The sequence below is a fragment of the Scyliorhinus torazame genome, chromosome 11, assembly GCF_047496885.1.
Source record: "Scyliorhinus torazame isolate Kashiwa2021f chromosome 11, sScyTor2.1, whole genome shotgun sequence".
Lineage (NCBI taxonomy): Eukaryota > Metazoa > Chordata > Chondrichthyes > Carcharhiniformes > Scyliorhinidae > Scyliorhinus > Scyliorhinus torazame.
In genome coordinates, this window is record NC_092717.1 from 242,297,489 (window position 1) to 242,316,005 (window position 18,517).

Genomic DNA, 18,517 nt, shown 5'->3' on the forward strand with positions numbered 1-18,517 from the left:
TGCCATGGTGGGAATTGGGCATATCCGCAGAGCATCAGCCTGGACCTTTTGGATTTTACAGCCAGGGGCAGCAATACAGTGGCACCAACTTCCCCCATTTGCCTCCACAACATTTATTGATGCTTGAATCAAGAGATGGTATAAAAAGAAATCTGGAGCCATCCTTTAATTTGGGGGAGGAAAGACTGGTCAAGAGGTTGGCGTCATTGTATTTAAGAGGAAGCTGGATAAAGACCAATGAAGGAGAAAGACTATATTGGGCGTGATTCTCCCAGCCCCGACGCCGGCTGTAGGGAGAGTGATGCACCATTCGACCCGGCATTCCCGCTCTATCCCTTGAACTAACTATCCAGTTATTCACCCCCCCACCCCCCATGGCCGTGCAGATTTTCCCTCCATTATTTAAGCCATTCCCCTTTTGAAAGTTGCTGCTGATTGGGCCTATTGCCCTTTTCAGGCAGCGCGTTGCACATGTCTAAGGTTCAGTGGACCACGCGTACGCTCTTCTGATTTGAGCAGAGCCAAAACAGGGCAGTTGCTTTGCTTATTCTGTTGGTGCATCAGCAGGTAGTGGGTTCAAGTCCTGCTCCGGAGGGCTGAGAAAACAACAGAAAAGAAATCAAGGTTGACATAGATACATAGAAGATAGGAGCAGGAGGAGACCTTTTGGCCCTTCGAGCCTGCTCCGCCATTCATCACAATCACGGCTGATCATCCAACTCCCGGCCAATATCTATCCCTCAACCGGCTTCAATGACACAGTTATCTGGACATTTATCGTGTTGCTGTCTGTGGGGGCTTGCTGTGTGCACATCTTAAGACCACATTTTAAGACCATAAGACATAGGAGCAGAATTAAGCCATTCCTACATATCATCAAGCCATTGGCTGTAAAACAGCCCATGGACTGCACATATTTGCATTGTCGAGTTATCCTTTTGTTTTGTTCTACGGGCAAGGGTCATGAAGGAATCTCTTTGGTGCTGACACTCTATATGATCCAGCTGTTGTGAACGGAGGATGTTTACTTGGCCGGTGATCGACTCCAAATGTTTTTCACATGGTTTACTGGCAAAAAAAGGCATTAATAGAATTGGGTAAATATTTAAAATTCTGATTGATCAACTTTATAATGGTTGTAAACTTCCGATGACTCTTTTTATAGCTACAGACTTCTCATTTTTAGCTTTACTTTATAGGACATTAATGAGCACAATGATTTTAAATATTCCAGCTGTCCCGATTCAGCGCTGTACATTTTCAACTCTTCTCTCTATTGTATGAAGCGAATTTTACTTGACTTTTTCTGGGGTTTTTCGAGAGGTTTGGGGTTTTGACCTCCTGTTTTCCCAAGGTTTAAAATTGAAACTTACCGACCTCGCGGCGTCATCACCGTTGGTCATTTAACCCCAGAGGTTTTCTCTCTTGATCATTCTCCGACGCCCCCCTCCCCCCCCCTTTTGCCCAGCCTCTGTCATTGGTTGAAAGCTGTTTATCTCCGACATCTTCGAGTTCTGATGTACCCTTGTTCGAGCAGGCGATGTCGGGGTGCACTTCTTCACCCACAAAGGGAAAGTTGAAATCGGGGATCCTCCCGTTCCCCAAAGAGGCTGATTTGAGGCTGGGGAGTCGACTGAAAATCGAATAACTGCAGTTTGCTTTATAATCAGGACTGCGGGACCACAGTGGGTAGTTGGAGTTGATATAGACCAGCCATGATCTAACTGAGTGGTAGAACAGACTCCAGCTTGCACAGCCTCTTCCTGCTCCGACATTCCGATATCCTCAGGGATGTTTGGACAGGTGACCAATATCAAGCCACTAAATGTTTGGACCTGGCCAAAAGCTAGCTTGAAAGATGTAGGGCTGGATTCTCCAATCCTGCGGCTAAGTGCCGGTTCGAACGTAGAATCCACAGGAGGTTTACGTGAAAAAAAAATTGGCGCGAGCCCCTCACTGATTTTGGGACCGGTGAGGGGCTAGCACCCTAGACCCGCGAGGGGCTAGAAACTCTCACCTCCTGGGCCAAGAATGGCCGGGTCCCGGGCCGTGCATACGCACGGGCTGCCGGCTTGCAGCGGTCGTGACGTACAGCATGGCACCGGCCATGCGCGGACCCAGCCCGCTATCCGCAACCCCATAGCCCACCCCCCACCAGTCTCCCCCGTACTCTTCCCCCACCCCGGAGAGCGGCACGGACCCCGGTCGAGCACGGTCCGCAGCCGTCACACCGAGTTCATGATTTGTGTGACCAGGCATGGTCCGCGCCGTCGGGAACTCTGCCTATAGGGGGCGGAGCATCACGAGTGGGCCGGTCGAGGCGCCAACAGCAATGCAACTGCATGCGGCACGTGTCACAATGATGCCCTTTCGGAGGGGGCGGGGCTTGGAATGCCGCTGCTCCCGATTTCAGCATCGGAGACCATTCTCCGCCCGGTAGCCGAACGCGAGTTTGGCATCGGGCAATGGAGTGTCCCGCCCTGCGGTTTTAAGGAGCACTTTTTTTGGCAGGTTTAATGAGGGGGTTTCCAGGTCGGCACGGTGGCGCAGTGGTTAGCACTGCTGCCCCAGTGCGCCGAGAACCCAGATTCGATCCCGGCCCCGGGTCACTGTCCGTTTGGAGTTCGCACATTCTCCCGTGTCTGCGTGGGTCTCACCCCTGTCATGATATTCAGGTAAACCTCATAGCACAAACATACGTACATACTGATGGACAGATCAACGGACCAATCAACACACACACAACACCACAGCCAATCACAGGCAAGAGCATACACAGTACAAAACAGGGAACACGACACTTCCTGGTGTTCCAGCAGGAGACCGCTCGGGGCACCGAGCTCATAGCAAGCCACTCAGACATCCACCATGTGCTACTACAAGATAGAATTAGGAATAGGTCCACAGATTCTAGGGTTATGATCGAACCTCAGTAACCAGTTTACCACTGTAAATAAATGTTAGTAATAAAACTGAGTTGTACCATTCGCAACCGTGTTGGTTCGTCTGTGTAGCAGAGTACCCAACACATCAACCCCCACATCCCAAAAAGATGTGCAGGGTAGGTGGATTGGCCACGCTAAATTGCCCTTTAATTGGGAAAAAAAAGAGTTGTACACATTAAGTTTATTTTTTTTGAAAAGGAAGGCTACTTTTGGCCTTGCAGGGACTGCAGTGGAGATTTACTGGAGATGACATCTGGTTAGGGTTAAATTACGAGGAGAGATCACAAGATTGGAGGTTTATGGGGATAATTTAATCCAAGCTTTCCAGGTATAAAGGGGACGAGATAGGGTCAGATAGAGAGGAGCTGCTTCTGTTGGTGAGTCTAGAACTGGGAGATATTGTCTCAACGTTTTTGGAAGTGAAATTCAGAAAATCGCCTCCACACCCAAGTGCAACTTTGGAACTCTGCCTCCAGGCAGTAGAGACAGGGGGCGAAATTCTCCCGCAACGGCGCGATGTCCGCCGACTGGCGCCCAAAACGGCGCCAATCAGACTGGCATCGCGCCGCCCCAAAGGTGCGGAATGCTCTGCATCTTTGGCGGCCGAGCCCCAACATTGAGGGGCTAGGCCGACGCCGGAGGAATTTCCGCCCCGCCAGCTGGTGGAAACGGCCTTTGTTGCCCCGCCAGCTGGCGCGGAAATGACATCCCCGGGCGGCGCATGCGCGGGAGCGTCAGCGGCCGCTGACAGTTTCCCACGCATGCGCAGTGGAAGGAGTCTCTTCCGCCTCCGCCATGGTGGAGACCGTGGCGGAGGTGGAAGGGAAAGAGTGCCCCCCACGGCGCGGGCCAGGCCACCGTGGGGGCACCCCCCGGGGCCAGATCGCCCCGCCCCCCCCCCCCCCCCCCCCCCAGGACCCCGGAGCCCGCCCACGCCGCCTTGTCCCGCCGTTCAAAAGGTGGTTTAATCCACGCCGGCGGGACAGGCAATTTATCGGCGGGACTTCGGCCCATCCGGGCCGGAGAATCCAGCGGGGGGGGGGGGGGGGGGGCCGCCAACCGGCGCGGCCCGATTCCCGCCCTCGCTGAATATCCGGTACCGGAGACTTCAGCAACCGGCGGGGGCGGGATTCACGGCAGCCCCCGGCGATTCTCCAACCCGGCGGGGGGTCGGAGAATGACGCCCAGGGTCAATTAATACTTTTAAAAGTGGGAGTAGATCGATTCGTGTTAGGCAAGGGAATCAAAGTTTATCCTGAGTAGGTGGGAATGTAAAATTCGAAACGCCCAACGGATCGGCTATGATTTTATTGAGTGCAACAGCAGGCTTTGGGGGGCCGAACGGCCTGTTTCTCCTTTTTCGTATGTTCATATGAAACTTGGAACCTTCTTCAGCAAGGATTTTGTGTAATTACTGTACACCGGATTATCTGATCGGTATTCAGATTAGTGTGGTTAACTAGGTCTGGACTTGTCTCCTCTTTCCAACCAAATGTTTCTCTTGGTTCTTTTACTCAACTCTGCCTCAATTGAAAGGGAGAGATTCTGAAAGGTGAAAGGTTGTTGGCATGTGTGTGACGGGGGAATGACTGACACAGGAACAGCAATCTTTTTGAAAGCAGTTATTTTTATTTGTTTATAGAATGTGTGCATCTCTGGAAAGGCCAACAGACTTGATGCCGTTTATAGTATCGGGTGAACCACAAGATATTTGGCCTCCGCAGAAACAGGAGTCAGTCATTCAGTCTGTTAAACCTGCTTCACCATTCATGGATGATTAGACATGTAATGTCTTTTACCGACACTGTCCCCATAACCCTTTACGTTAATCACAGAATCACACATTACACAGTACAGAAGAGATTCCCTCATAACCTTGCACACCTCGATCAGGTCGCCCCTCGGTTTTCTCTGCTCCAATGAAAACGACTCGAGCCTATCCAACCTCTCTTCATAACTTAAATGTTCCATCCCAGGCAACATTCTGGTGAATCTCCTTTGCACAACCTGATCCTTCTTATAATGTGGCGACCAGAATTGCACACCGTACTCCAGCTGTGGCCGTACCAAAATTCCACACAACGTGACCTCTGCTTTTGTAATCAATGCATCGATTGATAAAAGGCAAGTGTCCCATATGCCTTTTTCACCACCCTATTAACCTGCATTCCGAGATCGATGGACAAACACGCCAAGGTCCCTTTGTTGCTCAGAACTTTCTAGTGTCACCGTGTCAAGTTACTCCTTCCAAATTATCATCTCACACTTTTCAGGGTTAAATTTTATCTGCCCATTTGACCACCTTCCTGTATCCCGAGATTCGAACTCACTGTTAACCACCCGGCCAATCTTTGTGTCATCCACAGACTTACTGAGGCTGGTTTAGCACACTGGGCTAAATCGCTGGCTTTTAAAGCAGACCAAGGCAGGCCAACAGCACGGTTCAATTCCCGTACCAGCCTCCCCGAACAGGCGCCGGAATGTGGCGACTAGGGGCTTTTCACAGTAACTTCATTTGAAGCCTACTTGTGACAATAAGTGATTTTCATACTGACTTTACCCCCCCACATTGTTGTCTATGCCTTTTATATCGGCCACCATGTACGCCACTGGACATGTCTTCCAGGAACTAAAACGGTCATCTGTCATCACCCTCTCATCTCCTATACCTAAGCCAATTTTTAATCTACCGTGTCAAGTTACCCTGTATCCCATGTGCATTTGCCTTATTTATAAGCCTCCCATGTGCGTGTTTGTCAAAAGCTTTGTTGAAATCCATACAAGCTACATTAACTGCACCACCCTCATCTACACACCTGGTCACCTCTTCAAAATATTCAATCAAATTTGCTGGGTGTGACCCCCACTTTCTGTACTGCACTAATGCCTCTGCTGATTTGCTCCCTTGTACTTACTAAAAGCCACTCTTGTCTTTCTCATCGTCCCCCCCCCCCCCCCCCCCCCCCCCCCCGTCCCCCCCCCCTCACATTCAAAGTATCGTCTTGCATCTTTGAATTTGTCTATATATGTGTTTCTGGAACCGACCTCTTCATTCACCTGAGGAAGGAGCAGCGCTCCGAAAGCTAGTGATTCAGAACAAACCTGTTGGACTTTAACCTGGTGTTGCAAGACTTCTTACTGTACTTTATTTTACCATCCACTTGATTTGAGTTCCCTATTGCTAGCATTCCCCTCATAAATCCAAGGAGCTGCTTTTATAAATGATTCATTTTCATAATTTAAGTTAAACACAGACAGCAGCTTCTTGCCAACCAGTGCACTCTGGTTTTTCTGTGGTGTCACTCCGGGATTTTATTTCAGGAGCTCCGCCCACTGCCCGGGTAGAGGTATCCCTCGCAGCCGCCGCGAGAAATCTCTTCACCCTCCTCTCCCTGTGAAGAGCTTCAATTGCTGGCCGTGCGCCTCAGGAATTCCGATGGACTGATGGGAGACAAAATATAAATTTGCCTGAATTTCCTAAACACACGCGCGCGCACACGCAAAGAACTCCAGTCAAATGAAGTTGCTTGTTGAGGGTCATATAGACTCGAAATGTAAACTCCGTTTCCCTCTCTCCACAGATGCTGCCAGGCCTGCCGTGCTTTTCCAGCATTTTTCTGTTTTTATTTCCGATTTCCAGTATCCATTTCTGTTAAATTATTTTTGTTTCTGTTAAATTAATTGAGGGACTCGGGCACAGGAGTAGACCCTTCGGGTCCTTGCATCTGCTCCACCAGTCAATACGATGGCGGCTGTTCTGATTGTGTTTCACGCTCCACATTCTTTCCTGTTTCCCCCTGGTAGGGCGGACAGGAATGTGGAGTTCAGGCCATGATCCAATCAGTCGTGACCTTATTGACTGGTGGGGCAGGTAGGTGCAAGGGGGTCAAACGGCCTACTCCCGCCCCTAAACTGTATGTTCCTACGTAATCCTCGACTTCCTGACCTATCAGAAATCTGTCTTAACTCAGCTGTGAATATATTCGGTGACCCAGCGCCCGCTGCTCTCTGGCGAAGGGGGCAAGCAAATGTGTCCAGCCCAATTAACATACACTAACTGTTTTCGTTTTCCCCCTCCCTCCCTTTTTTTGTGTGTATTTTCAGACCTGGAAGTCGACTGACGTTGTCCTACCTCAGAATATTCCAGTTATCGCATTTCCACGGCTCCCGCTGGAGCACCAGGGGCAGTTGAAACGTCAGAAGAGGGACTGGGTCATTCCTCCAATCAACGTTCCCGAAAACTCCCGGGGTCCTTTCCCGCAAGAATTGGTTAGGGTAAGGGCCCCCTTTAATCAATTCGATGCAAGGTTTGTAGGAACCCGCTTTTGTTGAGATGACCTGTGAGTTGGGTTTTGCACCAAACTCCGAGCGACTTTCAGAACTCTTACTGGCCACAGATGAACCATCAGATGAAAACCTGCTCCTCCTGTTCACGGGCGAGGCCCACTCAATCCCTTCGAGCGGAAAATTAATCTTGCTGCTCAAATGCACTACAGCTAATCAATGGCCCAGATGTTTGTAATTATGCTTTATTTTTTGTGCCAACTGGGCAGCCCTCCCGACTCCTGCGTTGGTAGATAGTGGGTTCAGGGCCATCTCCAGAGACTTGAAACCAAATTCCAAGCTCTCGCGCTTCTCCGTGCAACACTGGAGCCATGCTGCGCTGCCAGAGGCGCTGTCTTTCAGATGGGTTAAACTGGGACCCTCATTGCTCTCTAGAATAGATATAAAAGATCTCCTAACGCAGCCCTGAAGAAGGGCAGGGGTGTTATTGTCATTGTCTTGGCCAATGTTTGTCCCTCGTTTGTGCATCGGTGTCTGTGGGATCTTACTGTGCGCACATTAGCTGCTGTGCATCCTATACTACAAGAGTGACTACACCTTGGGAAGTACCTCACTGGCTTTGGGATGTCTGTGGTCTTTAAAGGCACGCTATAAACCCAAGCAGCCCCCCGCCCCCCCTCCGTAATCGGCGTTGCCTAACTATCCCTCTCCTCTCTGGATCTCCAGATTCGATCTGATCGTGATAAAAACCGTTCATTACGGTACAGCGTTACTGGACCGGGAGCTGATCAACCGCCGACTGGGATCTTCAGCATTAGCCCAATCTCTGGCGAGCTCTCTGTGACTAAACCTTTGGATCGGGAGCAGATAGCTTCGTACCATGTAAGTTTCTGAACATTCATGAAAAGAGCCACCTGCTGCCGAAGCTTTTTTATCTTGCACTTATCAGGACATGCACAAGAATACTGCATCTTATCACAACAGTCCACCGCTCAGGAAAAGTTTGCTGACAGGGCAACTCCGATCCTGTGGTATCAACTGTTACGATCTTTGAAATATGGCATTCTTGCATTTGTCCTGATGAGTGCAAGATGAAAAGCTTCGACAGCATGTCACTTTTTAGCAATAGTCAAGTTCTGCACCACCGAGTTTCTTACTGTGAATAAGGTATTGGAGGTGATATTTTGCTAAAGTAGATGTGGAGAAACTGTTGCCACTGGCTGGAGAGTTGGTAAGCAGAGGGACAGCTCCAAAATAATTGGCAAAAAGAGTCGGGAGGAGAGATGAGAGGGGTGCTGTGATCTGGAACACGCTTTAGCTTTCGAAAAGCAATTGGGTAAATGCTCAGGGGAAGAGCGGGGAGGAGTGAGGCTAATCTGACAGCGCTGTCAAAGAAGCAGCGCGGGGTCGATGGGCTGATCCTGCTACGGGGCGACATTTTGCCTCGTCGGAAACAATTTATAAATTACCTGACCAAAAACAGAAAATTTAAATTGAAAGCTGTTCGGCGCCTCCTTGTATCCAATTTTATAACGTTTCGTACATTTCGAAATTTCGTTTGCAAAGTTTTAGCCTTTGAACGAATTTGCCTTTGCAGTTCAAAACCTCCCACGTGAATGTTCCTTTTAATGGTGGAAAACGCTCTGAAGCAGCCTATGGAACAGCTACTTCCTGGGAATACGGGAAAGGACTTTTGCTGTAGACGAGGTTGAATGCCGATATTTGTGGCCCAGTCTCTTGAGCGGGTTGCAAGCCTTGACGTTATCCCTCACTCCTGAATGCTGTGTTGATGTGATTATTACTTTCCAGCTGAGAGCTCATGCCGTGGACCTGAATGGGAATCAGGTGGAGAATCCGATTGACATAGTTATCAATGTCATTGATATGAACGATAACCGGCCAGAATTTCTGCATCAAGTTTGGAACGGATCTGTCCCCGAAGGATCAAAGCCAGGTAACGTTTGCTTCGACATTTTAGCCGCGGAAGGCGCTGAATGCAGCACAACACTCGGGACTTTGTTACTCATTTCAGTGGCTTCGTTTCGCAGGCATGGACCTCTGATTTGTGCGAAAGAGGAATCTGATACGAGAGGGGCAGCACAGTGGTTAGCACTGTAGCTTTGCAGCGCCAGGGTCCCAGGTTTGATTCCCCGCTGGGTCACTGTCTGTGCATAGTCTGCACGTTCCCGTCTCTGCGTGGGTTTCCTCCGGGTGCTCTGGTTTCCTCCCACAGTCCTTAGTGTCCAAAAAGGTTCGGAGGGGTTATTGGGGTTACGGGGATAAGGCGGAAGTGAGGGCTTAAGTGGGTCGGTGCAGACCCGATGGGCCGAATGGCCTCCTTCTGCACTGTATGTCCTATGTTCCATGAGAGTTACAAAGTGGTTGTGTCGTGAAGCCGCCTCTCCCCTTTCCACTCCACTTAATTGTGAAATGAATTATTTTTCGTTCTCGAGGCTCATCTCGTGGTATCCCAGCTGCCAGAACAGTGCCAATTTAAAAAAGTTTGCTCATGGCGTTCTACAGCACAGCGCTTCGGCTCATCCTGTGTGCGCCAGTCATCAAGCACGTATCTATTCTCATTCTGTTTTCCAGCCCTTGGCCTGCAGCCTTGTAGGCTCTGACATTTCAAGTGGTCGTCTAAATGCTTCATGAATGTTGAGGGCTTCCCCCATCCTGTTATGACCCCAGTTGATGTAACAACTGGACGGGAAGGTCCCCTAATGGAACCCTGGTTCAAAAGACCATGGGCGGTATTTCCCCCCATCCCTGCCAGGTATCGGCGGGGTGCCGCGCGAATCACGCCGCCCCCCCCCCCCCCCGCCCAAACCAGCACCGTGCGAATCGCACCAGGCCGCTCGAAGAATCGCTGCAAGCGGCGATTCTCCGGCCCGGATGGGCCAAGCGGCCGCGTGTAAATGGCCTAGTCCCGCCGCCGCCGTCCACACCTGGTCGCTGCCGGCGGGTACTCGTCGCGAAGGCTTTGGGGAGGGGGGGGGTTGTCTCCGGAGTGGCCTGGTATGCGATCGGGACCAACCGGTCGGTGGGCCGGCCTCTCTGTCGGCGGGCCGCCTTTCTTCCGCCGGAGAGCCGAGAACCACCCTCCATGTTCGTGCGGGGCGGCCTGGGGGAGGACGGCCACTGCGTATGCGCTAGTTGCCGCCGGCCCAACTGCGCTTGCGCGGGACCCAAGGCCGTGTCTCTGACGGTGTGCCGAGGCCCTGCCCCCGTAAAGCGCGCGACGCCCCTGCTAGCCCCACAGAAGGGGGAGAATAGGCGGTCTGGGGATGGGCACCTAGACTCCCGTTGGGAGAATCCCGTCCGTTGGGAGAATCCTGCCCCATAACTTTTTTTAACTTTACTTTTATAAAATGCAGAGGGTAGAGTCACAGGACCGCTAATTCGTTTTAGCAACAACAAAAAAACATTTATTAAACATGAAGAATTGGATTATTGTGCAAAACCCTTTTACTTCCCAAATGGGGGTCGGTTTAGTTCAGTTAGCTGGACAGCTGGTTCGGGAGACCGAGCGAGGCCAGCAGTGTGGGTTCAATTCCCGTACCCGGCTGAAGTTATTGATGAGGGCCCCGCCTTCTCAACCTTGTCCCTCACCTTTTTTTTTTTAAATTTAGAGTACCTAATTCATTTTTTCCAATTAAGGGGCAATTTAGCGCGGCCAATCCACCTGGCCTGCACATCTTTGGGTTGTGTGGGCGAAACCCACGCAAATACGGGGAGAACGTGCAAACTCCACACAGACAGTGACCCAGAGCCGGGATCGAACCTGGGACCTCCGCGCCGTGAGGCAGCAGCGCTAACCCACTGTGCCATCCTGCTGCCCTCCCTTGTCCCTCACCTGAGGTGTGGTTATCCTCTGGTTAAATCACCTCCAGTCAGCTCTCCCCTTCAAAGTGTGGAGATGCCGGCGTTGGACTGGGGTGAGCACAGTAAGAAGTCTTACAACACCAGGTTAAAGTCCAACAGAAACTCGGGCCTCATTAACACAATTCCATTTTAAACGCAAGGTGATTGTGGTCAAATGCACACATTCCGCTCTGAACCCACTTCAGTCTCTGTTGATTTCTCCTTCGAACATCCCCCAGATGTGATCACATGAGACTTTCCAAATTCCACTGCCAAAAAATACACTTTTTAAAATCTTATAATGAGGCTTTCCCTTCGGGGTTTGCATTCCGAAATCCAGGCCAGGTTTTCCAAATGACACTTTTAAACCAAGCTTCTGCTCCACTTCTAACAGCAAATCCTTTTTGTTTTATTTATAAATTTAGTGTACCCAATTCATTTTTTCCCAATTAAGGGGCAATTTAGCGTGGCCGATCCACCTACCCTGCACATCTTTGGATTGTGGGGGCGAAACCCACACAAACACTGAGAGAATGTGCAAACTCCACACAGACAGTAACCCAGAGCCGGGATCGAACCCGGGTCCTCTGCAGTGCTAACCACAGCGCCACCAAGCCGCCCTGCAGATATCTCTTCTGACAATGATGTATACACTTCACTCGCTCTACCTACCAGTCGACTTTTTAAAAGTAATGTCCAAATTTATTTTGGTCACTTCATCTGTTTTGCAACATTTTCAAAATAAATGAAGAATGCTTCCAAATCTTTTCCCTCAAATTTTGGAAGCGCTTGTATAAATTTAAACATCACCCTACTCCTCCATATGTCCCTCATAATTTTGTACACCTCAATCAGGACCCCCCTACCAGCCTTCACTGTTAAAGGAAAACAACCGCAGCCTAACCAGCGCCTCTCCATAGCTGAGCGCTCCAGCCCAGTCACCACTCTGGTGAATCTCCTCTGCACCCTCTCCAGTGCAATCGCTTCCTTCCTATAGTGTGGCAACCAGAACTGCACACAGTGCTCCAGCTGTGGCCTAACCGGCGTTTTGTGCAGCTCCTTCATAACCCCCCTGTTCTTCTTTTCTATGACTCTGCCAATATAAGCAAGCATCCCATGTGTCTTCTCCATTCATGGGATGTGGGCATCGCTGGGAATGCCAGCACTTGCTGCCCATCCCTATTTACCCTTGAAAGGTTGTCGGCGGCCATCTGCTATGACTACAGCAGAGTGGCTTGCTGGGCCGTTTCTGAGGACAATTTAGTTGCAGCCACGCAGCTGTGGGTCTGAAGTCACACGTAGGCCAGACCGGGTGGGGGTGACAGATACCCTTCCCAAAAAGGGCATTAGTGACCTCGATGAGTTTCCAGGGCAATCCAATAGAAGTTTACAATCACCATTTACCGATGCAGCTCTTGTAACTTAAGGGTGGCTTTTAATGAGTCCAATATAAATTCTTCGGCCTTGCTGGATTTGAATTCGAGCCTGCGGCACATTCAGTTCAAGACTGTACTTGATGTGCCTCTCGTACCTGTGTTCCTAGAGACCATGTTGAGAAATGTGCTCTTGAACATCTTGAAGAACGAATATCTGGGTCAGGAAGTGTGTTTATAAAATATGTTACAGCGTGCATCAAATGTTTAAAATAAACCCCTTGCTGTTGAAACTTCAGTTGAAGATTGGGTTTTCCTTTTTTTTCCTTCTCCCAGGAACGTTTGTGATGACCGTAACTGCAGTTGATGCTGATGATCCGAATTCGTCGAACGGCATTTTGAGATACAAGATCCTTTCTCAAACACCAGGCAGTCCCTCTCCTAATATGTTTACAATCAATAATGAGACTGGAGATATATTCTCAGTGGCTGCTGGCCTCGATAGAGAGGTAATGTATGCATCAGCAGAGTTTCTGAGTTGCTTCGCTCCGCTTACAGAATGAATGAGTAAAAGCAGTTGCTTCACAGCTCCAGGGTCCCAGGTTCGATTCCCGGCTTGGGTCACTGTGTCTGTGCGTCTGCACGTTCTCCCCGTGTGTGCGTGGGTTTCCTCCGGTTTCCTCCCACAGTCCAAAGATGTGCAGGTTAGGTGGATTGGCCATGCTAAAATTGCCCTTAGTGTCCAAAATTGCCCTTAGTGTTGGGTGGGGTTACTGGGTTATGGGGATAGGGTGGAGGTGTGGACCTTGGGTAGGGTGCTCTTTCCAAGAGCCGGTGCAGACTCGATGGGCCGAATGGCCTCCTTCTGCACTGTAAATTCTATGATTCTATGTGCATTGGCCATGCTAAATTGACCGTTAATTGGAAAAATGTGAGGTGGGGTTACTGGGTTACGGGGATAAGGTGGAGGCATGGGCATAAGTAGGGTGCAAGGGTCAGTGCAGACTCGATGGGCCAAATGGCCTCCTTCTGCACTGTAAATTCTATGATATTTTGAGGCGGGGCCCACCTCCTATTGCGGCCGAACTTTAATCAAAATCTTTAGTCAGCGGCTTGACTTTTATTAATTTAGCTATCTTGACCCTGAGGGGGGGGGAAACCTAGAAAGGATATTCTAAACCGGTGTTCTTCAAACTTTTTTCCGGGGACCCATTTTTCCCGACCCGGCCGACGTTCGGGACCCAACCCGCCCGACCTTCGCGACCCACGCCGGCTGAACTTCGCGACCCATGCCGGCTGAATTCGTGACCCACCATTTTCTCTTACCTTGTTTGCTGCTGATAAAAAATGGAGGAAATGGGTTTGGGTCCCTTTGGCCCTCGTACACGCTCTGCCAATGGAACCTGTTGGATGAAGGTGAAGCCTTCCGGTGTCGGAAAGTATGGAGTCTCCATCTGTCCAAAGTTCTGCATTTTCCCCCGTAAAATTTTATTAAATAAAACCCGAACTTGTTAAAAAAAAAAAAGAATGGAAAAAAATGAATGAATAAACCCCCCCCACCCCAGTCCAAGACCGGCATCTCCTCATCATGGCTTCCAAAGGTCATCACCTTGCTCTTCTCGGGGTTAAATTCCATCTGCCACTGACCTGCCCATCTGACTAACCCGTCTATATCTTCCTGCAGCCTAAGACCTCCTTCAGTATTAACCACCCTGCCAACCTCTGTGTCATCAGCGCCCCTGCCCCCTTCAATACTCCTCTATACCGCTTCTAAATATAACTAACAATAAGGGACCGAGCACTGATCCATGTGGTGCGCCACTGCACACCCGCCTCCAGTGACCGAAACGGCCTTTTACCACGAATCTCTGCCTCCGACCACTGAGTCAGTTTTGGATGCGCTGTACGCCATGCGCTTTCACCTTCTTTGAATCTCTCGGGTGCGACCTGGTCAAAGGCTTTGCTGAAATCCAGTGAATGTTTACGGCGGTGGATGGGGTGCTAATCAAGCGGGGCTGCTTTGTCCTGGGTGGTGTCGAGCTTCTTGAGTGTTGTTGGAGCTGCGCTCAGCCAGGCAAGGCCCCCCCCCCCAAAGCTGGGAGAATCGCCGGGGTGCCGCGCAAATCACGCCACGCCGCACCGACCCCAGCAACGTGACCCCCCCCCCCCCCCCCCCAAAAAACCATTCGCGCGCCAGGCCACTCGGCGAATCGCCGCAGTCGGCGAGCTCCCCGGCCCGGATGGGCCAAGCAGCCGCGCGTAAACGGCCTAGTCCCGCCGGCGCCGTCCACACCTGGTCGCTGCCGGCGGGTACTCGTGGCAAAGGCTTGGGGGGTCGGCTGTGTGTGGGGGGGGGGGGAGGCCCCGTCCCCGTAAATCGCGCGACGCCCCTGCTAGCCCCACGGAGGGGGGAGAAGAGGGGTCTGGGAACGGGCGCCAACGCCGGAGTAAAACACTCCGGTTTTTACCCCGGCGTCAGCACTTACTCCCGTTGGGAGAATCCCGCCCCCGATCTCATACCTGTTACATTCCACCTCTCTGGCTTTTCCTGGCAAATATATCAGTTCTGGTGTTCGCATTTTGAACCTTTTGTATCTTCTCCAGTCCTTTATTAACCAGAACTGCATTGCCTCCACACCCAAGTTTGGCTGAACCAAGTTTAGAAACCAGTTTAACATCTCTTCTTTTTCAATTCTACGTCCCCAGAAATGAACTCCCGAAATGAGTGAGCGGTGTGAGGAAAACTGGACTCTTCCCATTCTGTCTCTCGGGGCGGGCAATGAGAGCAATAAATAATTAAAGGCAGCAGTTTGGTGGGGACGGGGAAGAGGAGGGGGAGGGGTGGTGGTTGTCTGTGGTTTTATTTAAGTGAATCGTTTAAATATTAATATTTCAGCCTTCGTGCGAATCAATTAATTGGATCTGGAATCATTATCCCTTCCTGGAGTGAGCCAGGTCGGGCTTGCTGAATCTTTTGTCTTCTCTTTCTTCTGCTCGAAGGAACAATGCGGGAATTCCCTGTTGCGGCGTAATCCGTGACGGGAGGGGGAGTTCTTATTGCTACGATGCTGAGGGGGAAACTCTGTTCCGTGCAGAATTCTTGAATTAATGTAATAAGGGTTTTGTTGTGCCCGTGTTTTGCATCGCAGTTCACGAATTTGCCCTTCGGGCGTGAGGTTGGCGATCTGTGAATCTGTGAAGATTGCAGTGCAAATGTTGTGAATTTTGCCAAGTGTTACCTGGAGAATTCAAGTGGGGGGGGTGGGGGGGGTGTAGGTGGTGACGACCAGAAACCCCACGGGAGCTAAACATTAAATTCAGAGAGAACCTGTTCAGGTCTTGTATCAGGAAGCATTCCTTCACAAACACACACGGCAGTGGAAATCTTGAGCTCATTGCACTCAGCAAAAAGGTTGGGTGGTCAATTAGAAATGTCCTGAAACTGTAATGGCTGATTTCTGTTGGATGAAGGTGTTTTAAGGGTTACCTCGCCAAGGCTGGTTAATGAGGTTGAGATCCAGGCAAACCATGCACCAATGATATGGTGGTCCAGGCCCAAGGGATTGAATTGTCTTCTCCCGTTTCTACGGCCAGAGTCAAAAATATATTAGCCGTGCCGGTGGGGTGCGCCCAGAGCAGATTGTAGAACTATTTTGGCGCAAAAGAAGTTATTCGGCACATCATGTCCACCAGTCGTCAATAGGAGCAATGTGCCAATCCCGTAGCCCTGCACATTCAGACAATATCCCAATCCCCTTTTGAATGCTTTGATTAAACCGGCCTCCGCCACACTCTCCGTTCTTACCCTACTGAAGTCCGCTTTGCCCCAGGTAATTATTCTGCTCCTGGATTATTTTTCAAAGTCACCGTAAACCGTATGACATGATGATCACTGTCCCCTAAATGTTCCACCTCGTTCCCAAGAACCAACTTCGCAATGCTTCCTTCCTCGTTGAGCTGGAAACATTTGCTCCAGGAAGATTTTCCTGAACGTATTAGATTATACCCACTCCGTAATACTTGCGCCAGGAAACGATTAAGCGAAAGGTTGTAAAGCCAGTGTGAGAGGCTATGTGGTTCCACTCCTCCTTGATGTATCCAGATGGCCTGACCTTTTGAATTGTCCATCATCGGAAAAGCGATACTAGTTTCCCTGGGGAGGAACCTGAAACCTGGAGCTCTCCTCCATGAATACACCAGGAGGGTCGGTACATGCATGTGGCCAAAACCCATCAGCAGGCTGGCGTTTCCTTTGAGAACAGCACCTCCGAGGTCTTTGTGTTGCTGGGGGCAGGGAATGGGGTGGTTTGGGGGGTTAGAAAAGTACTGGCTCCTTTTTGCGCGCAGGAGATTCAGGATGTTAGTGATCTGCCTGTTGCCTAGCAACCTACACCTGAATAGGTCTCGCTGGGGAAGGAAACAGCTGTTGGCTATGAACACTGAACCCTTCGGGCTTTGGGCCAAACTCGCAGTCTCCAGCGTTACTGATACTGCTCCAGCCCACAATGCGTTTGGGGAGTGTTGAAATGTTTCTTAATGAATGTACAAAGGATGAAACTTTAGCCAACACCAAACAGGGGGGGGAAAGAGATGGTTAAAGCTGCTGCGTTCAATGACTACGGGGGTTGGGTTTTTTTCCTGGACCCTTTTGAATTTGCGAGACATTCCATTTGGAAAAACCGTGGTTTTAAGTTTCTACTGATCGTATTCAGCTCTCTGCAAAGGATTTGTTTTTTTGCGATCCGCGTTTACGTACAATGCATCTGTTAAATGAGACTGGAGGTACTGGCATAGCCATCCCTGTGTAGGAGGGGATGTCGCTGTGTCACAGCGTGTCTGTGGGAAGGTTTCACATTTTCAGCCCTAATTTTAGATTTCCTAAAGCCATTTAACAGTCATGTCATTTTAATGCGATTGCATAAATCCAGGTTTTATTGCCGAAGATTAAAATGAGACGAATACAAGTCTATTTGAAGAGGATTATTATGCCGTGTCTTTCAACACTCTCTTTGCCTCCACGTACCCGACCCCCCCCCCCCCCACCCCCCCATGGACATCCGAAAGGGAATCACTATTGTATCTGCGGTCATGACCCTCCCTTCCATCCCCCCGCCTTGTCATGACCCCCCCTCTCCATGTCATTACCCACCTCTCTTTGTCACGGCCCTCCCTCTCCTCCCACCTTGTCACGACCCTCCTCTCTCTCCCCACTTCTTCTCTCCCCTCCCCACCCTTGTCTTGACCCTCCTTCCTTCCTACCCCCAGACTATTTATCTGCGGATACGTTAGGGATGTCCATTTGGCCGGGTAGCAGGCATGGACTGGTTGGGGCTGAATGATCTTCTACTCTGCACATCTCGCGAGGTATTTTGCCCTCTTTTTGGAAGTTGGTCAAGCTGCTGGGGTTGTGTGGTGGGTATTGGGAAGTCCTGAACAATTAGGAAAGGCGAGCAATTAGCTGCGTTGGAGTTGATGAGAGTCCCGCGTGTGAGCGATTGAGAGTTAAAGGTTGCACATTTTTCTCTAATTATTTTCTCTTCTTCCCCCCCCCCCCCAAATTACAGAAAGTTCCACAGTACACATTAATAATTCAAGCCACTGATATGGAGGGCAGTCCAACATACGGCCTCTCCAACACTGCGACCGCCGTCATCAGAATTGCCGACGTCAACGACAACCCACCAGAATTCACGACCGCGACGGTAAGCATTCGCCGGCTTGCCTTCTATACAGGGGGCATTACGAGACACATGCTTCAGCTTTTTCTCTCCCTCTCTCCCTCCCTCTCTCTCTCTCTCTCTCTCTCTCTCTCTCTCTCTCTCGCGTCTCCCACAGAAGTAGCATGTAAATACTGGAAGGAGGCGAAATTTGTTCTCGGACAATTGGATAAATCTTTCGAAGAGCCTGCGGCTGAATGTCCTCTTCTTGATCGATACCTTTAAGATCCTGAGGGGGGCGCTGCACGGCGGCGTAGTGGTTAGCACTGCTGCCTCACGGCGCCGAGGTCCCAGGTTCAATCCCCGTTCTGAGTCACTGTCCATGTGGAGTTTGCAC

General features: G+C 50.4%; 1 protein-coding gene across 1 annotated transcript in view; it reads left to right on the plus strand.

Annotated features, from left to right (window-relative positions):
- The window catches only part of cdh2 (cadherin 2, type 1, N-cadherin (neuronal)), a 195,193-nt gene that overhangs the window by 128,926 nt on the left and 47,750 nt on the right, over positions 1-18,517 (plus strand). Inside the window, exons 4-8 of the mRNA XM_072468490.1 lie at positions 7,050-7,220; positions 7,956-8,111; positions 9,039-9,183; positions 12,800-12,972; positions 18,028-18,165. Of these exons, the coding sequence (XP_072324591.1) occupies positions 7,050-7,220; positions 7,956-8,111; positions 9,039-9,183; positions 12,800-12,972; positions 18,028-18,165 (783 nt within the window). The remainder of the gene's footprint in view (positions 1-7,049; positions 7,221-7,955; positions 8,112-9,038; positions 9,184-12,799; positions 12,973-18,027; positions 18,166-18,517) is intronic.